The sequence below is a fragment of the Mercurialis annua genome, linkage group LG5 (genome assembly GCF_937616625.2).
Source record: "Mercurialis annua linkage group LG5, ddMerAnnu1.2, whole genome shotgun sequence".
NCBI lineage: Eukaryota > Viridiplantae > Streptophyta > Magnoliopsida > Malpighiales > Euphorbiaceae > Mercurialis > Mercurialis annua.
This window is the reverse complement of record NC_065574.1, coordinates 34,324,182-34,333,209: the sequence shown is the minus strand read 5'-3', so window position 1 is coordinate 34,333,209 and position 9,028 is coordinate 34,324,182. Positions and strand designations below refer to the sequence as shown.

The window sequence follows — 9,028 nt, the reverse complement described above, 5'->3', positions numbered from 1 at the left end:
TAAAAATACAGTTATTATGATAAAATAAATTTTATCATAATATGTACAGCAATTAAGCGAAATTAAATGATATTATGATTAATAAATGTTTTGTCACCATGGAATTGAAAAAAATTAATGATAACAGAATTAAATGGGTTATGAAATTATATTTTATTTTGATAAAAAAAGGTATATGACAATTAAGATTCAAATATCGAAATTAGGTTAATCGAAGCACTCTTCATTAGGGAAAAACTTTTTTTGCTGAATATTGACACCACACTACCGCATCAAATCCATACGTTTGTACACTTCTGACGCCGCCGCACTTTCATTGATTCTGTGTTTGTTGATGCTTATTTGTCCAGGTATTTTTTAACTTAAGAAAAGAGACTAAATTGATTAATGTAGGATGAATTTCACATTCAAATTGCTTATTTGTTCAATTGGTAATTTAAATTTTCAACTGATTCGTACAAACTCGAGGTCGGGCTTCAAACTCGACGACTTATCAGCTATTCTCGAGTTTGTTATCTCAGTAAAAACAAGAACTCGAGGTTATGCTTCCATTTCGTCGAGTATTAAGACTTACATCAAGTTTGTGCTTTGACAGAGATAAAAAAGTCGATTTAAGGATGTAACTCGTCGAGTCTTAAGCATGACATCGAGTTTTAACATTGCAAACGACGTATAAACTCGAGTAACGTGTAAAAAGTCGTCGATTATATAGCCTTACCTCGAGTATGTTTATAACTGAAATGGCATGAAATTTCTAAGGTAATAACCTATGCAAGTTTTAACAGAATTTCTGGCTAATAATACCTCATTAGAGAGGGTCTTCAACCTTTTTAACAGTAACCCTAAACAAATGTTAGCCTTGTTTCAGAACCGCATGTAGTTCAGGGAAAGAAATTGGAGATATTTTTAAAATAGCTAACGGTATCTGATTTGTAATGGGTAAGTTTTAATTATATTTTCAATTGATAGATTTGTACCAAATATTGATGTTGCCTAATATATTATTTTGGAATTAAAGGGACGCCATCAGACAAAAGTTGGATGAAGTCGTACCGATTTAGTTCATGTTATATTCAAGGGGTCAAAAATTTTCTGAATGTTGCAAAAGACTTTACTGATTCAAATGGCAGAGTTCGATGTCCATGCAAGAACTGCATCAATATTTATTTGAAGCCATTGCAAGAAGTCAAAATGGATCTATATCAATATGGAATTAGTGAAAACTACACAAACTGGGTGCACCATGGTGAGACTTCTCAACCTCGTGATAGTTTTGATGGCTCTATTTATTCGGACAATGAATTGGAGGATAGTGGAAATGATGTTTCAGAAATGTTAGATGATATGTGTAATGCAACTTTTATGGACACCGACATGGAAGACAGACTTGCCAATCAAGATAATAACATGCTAGAAGGAGAAGTAGCAAAATTTGCTAAATTGTGGAATGATTCTCATTGTCAATTATATCCTGGAAGTCAAAAATATTCAAAGCTCTCTTTTCTTCTTAAGATGATTAATATCAAAGCACTCACAAATTCTAGTAATAAGTCATTTTTTTCGAATTTGGAGTTGTTCAAGGATGCACTCCCGAAAGGAGAAACCCTTCCAAGCTCAAGTTATGAGGTTAAAAAATTGATGCGTGATTTAGGACTCGGTTACGTAACTATTGATGCTTGTGTAAATGATTGTGTGCTATTTTGGAAGGAAAATGAAAATCTTGACACGTGTCCAACTTGTAAGGCCCCTAGATGGAAATTAGGTTTCGAAAAACGCAAGAAGATTGCTCAAAAAATTCTTAGACACTTCCCTTTAGTACCTAGACTTCAGAGGTTATTTATGTCTAAAGATATTGGTGAAAATATGAGGTGGCATAAGGAGAAACGTGTAGATGATGATACGGTTAGACATCCAGCTGATGCTACGTAATGGAAAGATTTTGACCAGAAATATGCTTGGTTTGGCAAAGATGCTCGTAACGTGCGACTTGGGCTTGCTAGTGATGGATTTAACCCTTTTGGAAATATGAGCACGAGTTATAGCATGTGGCCGGTGATTGTGACGCCATATAACTTACCACCATGGAAATGCATGAAGGAGAATTTTTTGATGTTATCTTTGCTTATTCCTGGTAAGGAATCTCCCGGAAATAATATCGATGTATATTTAAGACCATTAATTGATGAGTTAAAAGAGTTATGGGAGACCGGTGTGACAACATATGATGCATATAGCGGTAATAATTTTCAATTACATGCTGCATTATTATGGACAATAAATGACTTTCCAGCATATGGAATGTTATCTGGATGGAGCACAAAAGGAAAATTGGCATGTCCTGTGTGTAATAAGTGGACGTGTTCGTTAACATTAAAAAATGGAGTGAAGCAATGTTACATGGGTCATCGGAGATATTTACATGCCCAACATTCTTCGAGAAAAAGCAGAAAATTTGATGGCAAACCAGAGCACGGGTCAAAGCCTGAAGAGTTGTCAGGAGATGAAGTTCTAAGGCAATTAGATTTGCTTCCTAAAAGCCTTGTTTTTGGGAAGACACCTAACCAAAAAAAGCGTGCACGTGGTCCTGGAGAGCTCAATTGGACAAAGAGAAGTATATTCTTTGAATTGCCTTAGTAGAAAACATTAAAATTATGTCATAATTTAGATTTAATGCATATTAAGAAGAATATATGTGAAAATATATTGGGTACGTTGATGAATATTGATGGAAAATCTAAGGATAACATTAAGGCTCGAATGGATTTAGAAGCAATGGATATAAGAAAAGAAATACATATACAGAAAAAGGGAAATAAATTTCTTATGCCACTTGCTTGTTATACATTACCGAAGCCTGAAAGGAGAAAGTTTTGCGAATGGTTGCAGTCAATCCGGTTGCCAGACGGATATGCTTCCAATCTTTCTCGATGTGTAAGTGTTCAGGACTGCAAATTTATGGGGATGAAAAGCCATGATTATCATATATTCTTGCAACGGTTACTTCCAGCATCAATTTGTGGGTCTTTGCGTAGTGAGGTTTACACTGCATTATCAGAGTTGAGCTCTTTCTTTAAGGAGCTTTGTTCGAAGACTTTAAAAAGATCTAGAGTTAAAAAGTTGCAGAGCGATATCATTTTAATAATATGTAAACTTGAGATGATATATCCTCCATCTTTTTTCGTGGTAATGATGCATTTGGCAATTCATCTGCCACGTGAAGTAGAATTAGGAGGCCCTGTTCACTATAGGTGGATGTACTTTATTGAGAGGTTAGTTGATAAGGAAATTTTATTTTTCGTTTTTTTGCTACAGTTTTAACTATTTTTTATATAACTATATGGTTTATTCACATTTACAACAAATTTTTTGTGCAGGTTCTTACGTACTTTGAAAAATTATGTACGTAACTTAGCTCGATCGGAGGGTTCAATTGCTGAAGCGTATATCACTAAAGAATGTTTGAACTTTTGTTCACTGTATTTTCATGGGGTTGAGACAATATATAATCGCGTTGAGAGAAATAATTCTCCTGTGCAAATAGGAGTGGAAAATGGATTTTCCATATTTTCAAACAATGCAAGACCTTTAGGAGCTACAAAATATAAAACGTTATCCCATTCTGATTTTGAAAAATTACAGTGGTATGTGCTTAACAATTGTGAGGATGTTGATGAATATCTGAAGTAAGTTATTTTATTTTGAAAAAACAAAGACTTTAAAGTTTCAAAATAGCTGTATTTTACACTTTTTATCTAATTTTATAAAAGTTGTGCATGATTCACATTGAAGAATTACAAAAGGAAAGTGTTATAGATGTGCAAAAAAGACACCAGGCAGGATTTGCCAGTTGGTTCAAGGAGTGTGTAAGTATGATGCTACAAAAGTACTAAATATTGAATTATGCCTCTAATTTCACCATTAAACTTATTTTTCAGGTTGGACGCTTACGTGCTACTGGTTTGGTTGCAGCAATAGATCATATATATGCGTTGGGATTAGGTCTTGATATACGAATTGCTAGGTACAGTGGGATAATTGTCAATGGAGTTAGGTTTCACACAGTTGAGCGTGATAATTTTCGTCGGACTCAAAATAATGGAGTTTCAGTTACGGGAGAGCATAAGTCGAAAGAAATCGAGTTTAATGGTGTGCCAATAGATATCATTGACCTCCAATATGTTAATGGGAATCATGTCTTCTTGTTTAAATGTGATTGGTGGGATGTTGGCTATAAAAATGGAATTAAAACAGATGGCAACTTAGTTTCTGTTAATATGAGCCGTAAATGGTATACAGGTGATTCTTTCGTGTTGAGTTCTCAAGTACAGCAGGTTTTTTATGTCAGCGATATGAAAAATGGAGGTCATTGGAAAATTGTGCAAAAATCATTTCACAGGAATATATTTGATGTGCCAGAAAAGGAAAAAGTGCGCAATGAAGATTCAATATTGAATGATGAGCCCTATCAGCAATACGAGGCAGATAATAGTCATGAAGTCGATCAAGTTGGTGGTGAAAATTTGGAACTCTTGCATCCTATAGATGTATTACTGGATGAAGTTGATGTTGGTCAATTGTTTCAAGGTCAAAACTCAAACCCGATTTATTCTAGCAATGAGGAGGATGATACTACGATCAATTATGATGATGCCGACACTGATGTACTTGAAGACTCAAATGACAGTGACAATGAAGACGAAGACGATGATTAGTGACTGAAATTTTACCGCTTATTAAACTCTTTTTGGCTTCTTGTAGCTTGCTTGAAAGTATGAATTTTACTGAGAGATGCTTTTTATATTGCCTTGAATGTAGATTGTAGAATTTTGGTGTTTTATGGCAGTAGTTATGCAGCCCAACATGAAGTTTGTGGAAAACTGGATAGCAGAAACTCGATGTGTTGATGAAAACTCGTCGAGATATTAGCCACAAATCGAGTTTGAACGTATGGAATTATGAGATATCAGCCAAACATTCAATTGATTCCTTTGGTTTAGTTTGATTTTATGGTTTGGTGTAATACCAAATATTTTTTCTCACTTTTGTACTTCTAATATGGAACCGAACTGAAAAACAGAATTGAACTCCTGCCTTTTAATATAACTATTGACAATTCACTATTTTGCGGAAATTTGCTAAAACACTACACATATTGTAATTACCTGTTTTTACACATACTCTAAAATAGACTTGAAATAAGAAATAAATGGACATTTATGTCCTCCAAGCAAAATAAAAGTGTGACAAAAAGGAGAGACTTTCTTTGCAAACAAAAAACAATAACATTCTTCATCTTGAACCTCCATAAATTAGCTTCCTCTTCACTCCCTAGGCAGATGTTCTCTTGAGTTTTAGAGGACCCTCATCTTCACTAACACAAGAAGAGCTTTCCTTCCAACGAGCATACAAATATAATGACGAAGCGTAACGAGCACGGTGTTCTTTGACATCATAATCATGCCCCATAACTTTCCCATCAACAAAGAACTCAGCAGCGGAAAACATATGAACTCCACAATCACTACGAAAAGTGAGAAAAAATAAAAAAACATAAGACATAAGGTTGACATTAAGTTCCTATTATGTCACCATAACTCTTTAATATAACCTAACTAAATAAAATTAAAAACAAATTATAGACTTACACATCATTTTGGATAGGCATGTTTTCCACAATCTCTATTCTGAACGGATAAGTTATTCTCTTTCCTTCGTAAGCACCGGCAGTAGTATCGATGTCATCTCGAGAATCATAAAAATTGGTAGCTTGAAGGAATAGTGGAAGCAACACACTATAGCAGGTAACATATTCAGTTGTTGATCTGTCATATTGCGCCGACCTCAACGAATTGTAGATATAGATGCATCGTTCCTTGAAATTCAGGCGAGCCAAAATCCAATGCCAATCGTTAACACAATTGATCGGAAAAAGAACATCGTCAACATTAGCCCACTTCGTATTGCAACGCATATCACCACCTTTAATGTAGACAGCCACTGTATGTTTCGAAGAAACAAGTGACACATCTTGCTTTTTCTTGTATGCTGTGTAGAGAGTTTGAATACGCCGATCAAAAAAATTATCAGTAGACGTACATCTACTGTTTGCAGCACATCCATATTTCATTTTCTTTCTCAGATAATAAAAGAGAACATCTACATGCTGCCAAATAAACAAAAATCAAGGTTAAGTAGCCATACAGTCACAACAATGTTATTAACAAAACTATCGTGAGTAATTCAAATAATAAACACATAAAATAAAAAAAAGAACAAATAAAAGAAATATGGATATACTTATAGAACACTCAATAGGCTTTCCAACGTGGTAGAGATGGTAAAACCAGGATTTCGTTTGAATATCAACCACGCCAAGAGAAAGACGGGGATGGAAGTTATCAATCTTTTGATCGTATATCCAGCTTTGCCTTCTAAACAAATAAAGAAAAAAAAAATTAAATAAGTGAGCATTAAAACAGAACTGAAAAAAGTTAGTCGAGATACGAACTTGGCCCCTTTAGGACGTCCTTCTTCCAGCCAATTATGAATGATGTCTTGTTTGGTGGCATCACTAAATAAAATGTGATTAGCATCAAATGGACAAATACGGACTTTACAACCAGTTTGCGTCGGTATGAAGCGGCTTGAAGAAGGACCAGACTACCAAAAACATAAGAGAGGATACAGTAAGTAATCTGATATCAACTCTATATGTACTTTATGTGAACCATCATATATAAAATTAAACTATAAATATAATTTAAAGAAAACAATACCTCCTTTGATTTGAATTCAGCAATAGATTCACTTGCATTTTTTTTAGTCTGATTGATGGTGTCATCTGCTGGAGATTTTAAATTCAACTCGCTTTGTCGCAAAACCTAGTAAATTGACAATAAACAAATTAATATAGTTAATCAAAACAACTTAATTTTAAATTATTAAATATACCTCAAAAGTCGGAGAGATAACATCAACGTGTTTGGAAGAAACAATAACACAAGGTTCACCACGGTCATCCTTGCCTTCAAGTACAGCCTTCTCGCAAACCAAATCTTCCAATTCGATTTTTCAGTACCTTCTTCTTCATCAGCAGACTCCCTACCATCCCTTTCTTTGCTGGAAGTAGCTTTAGTATCAGCAGAAACAGGAACAGCAGACTCCCTACCATCCCTTTCTTCTCGTTCCGTTACTATAGAAGTACCATTTTTACTTGGTATCTTTGAAATCTCCTCTGCAGGAAGAACAACCTTTTTTCCTTTGTCAACCCTTATATGCAAGCCATCAGAAACATCATGTTTCTCAATTTCAACCTGATACAGATATGGAGTTCATATTAGGTTCCCATCAAGTTACAATAACATAGTATCAAATAACATAAACTATATTTAACTAAACTCTAAGTGATAAAAGTACAAAATACATAAATCAAAACAAATTACCGTTTTAGAATCACCAATAAGAGTTAGCCTTGCATTCAATGAATTGACAACTGTCAAAAGTTCGGAACATTTGGAAGTGACTAAACGTTTCAAATCCATTATATCATCCTTCATCGTCTTTTGACCAGCCATCAAAATTTCTAGCTTCTCTTCCATAACATTTAAATCCGAAGTGTTCGATGTTGATTCACCGTCCTTCAATATATTAAATGCCGGACAATAACCCTCCTCGTTTCCCTTAATTTTTTTGAATAAGTCACCTAGACGAAGGGCATTCATCTCTGCCGGGGTTGGAACAATTGATCGGAAAATCATCTAAACATAACAAATGAACACCATATATGAAAACAGAGTCAATGATAAATTACATTTGAAAAATTGAAAATTTAACACATACGAACCTCATCGGATGGAATCTCAACAAATAAATCCCTGTCAACAGCAATGTATTTTGCAGGAACGAATGCTTGCCACCTCAGAATCCGCGGGATAGCAGCTTTGTTCACTAGCTAAGCAAAGGTATTTTCCACCGCCGGGCAACACTCGTAGAACCAACATACCAGTGCATATGGGAAACCTTGAAGGCGATACTGGTAAATGTTGTCTTCAATAATAAGAAATCCCAGACTAAGAACAGCTCTTTTCGACAAAGAATCAAACGTGTACTTGAAAACGTCAATACCCCATGGATAGTCGTTCAAATCAACCGAATCAACTACGTCAAAGTCCTTCAAAGGGATACGAGCAGTCCTCGGTGAAGCAAGCAAGAAGTTATGCAAAAAATGCATAAATGCTATCTTAAACCCATCCTCCTCCGACTCCCAACGCCTATCTTTGAAAAAATCCTGAAGGGTCTGTTTAGAAACAGATTGCAACCCGCTGAAGTACTTATCCAAAATGCCATTTTCAACTTTTGTATAGGCATACTTACTGCTGTCACCTTGACAGTTTAAACCCGAGATTAAAGCAAATTCGTCGATTCCGAATTTCAGCCTATGACCGCCAACCTCAAACCACAATTCAGACTTGTTTAGCTGCTCCACCTCCCTCAATAATAAACAATGTATGATCTGATTTTGCACTTTGATCTTGGAAATATCAAGAAAGTAGCCAAAGCAAGATTGTCTAAACTTTTCCAATTCACCTGGAGTCAGAGTCGATTTGATATCAGAAATTACATCGTATGACATGCGCGTATCAATCTTCGAGTGAACACGATCTTCTCGGCTTACTTTAAACTGCCATAGCTGTACGGAAATTAGAGTGAAAACTGTTAGATATCAAAAATTTCACCCAAGCAAGATTCAACTCTTTTTCTGTTTTGGTGTTCAAACTTAAATAGAAAATAAGCTATTCAAAAGCACAACCATACACATTAAGTTCTTATCAAATAGCATACAAGAAACATTGCCAACTTTGTAAATCCAACTTCTAACATTCCTCTCAAAACAATGCCCAAAAATAACCAAATCAAAACCTGAAATTTCATTGTCAAACCCAGTAGAATGGAGGAATTAACCTTCAAAAACTGAAATTTCAGTACCCTAAAAAAATAGATTTCATAACTGTACCTTCAAAACTAACTA

The 9,028-nt window shown here is 34.9% G+C and overlaps 1 protein-coding gene across 1 annotated transcript; it reads left to right on the top strand.

Annotated features, from left to right (window-relative positions):
* Positions 1-767: 767 nt before the first annotated feature.
* On the top strand, positions 768-1,929 carry LOC126681799 (uncharacterized). The gene is made up of 4 exons (XM_050377352.2): positions 768-939; positions 1,019-1,442; positions 1,545-1,626; positions 1,708-1,929. The coding sequence occupies exons 1-4, from the start codon at positions 936-938 to the stop codon at positions 1,927-1,929; spliced, it is 732 nt and encodes a 243-aa protein (XP_050233309.1). The 5' UTR covers positions 768-935.
* Positions 1,930-9,028: the final 7,099 nt, after the last annotated feature.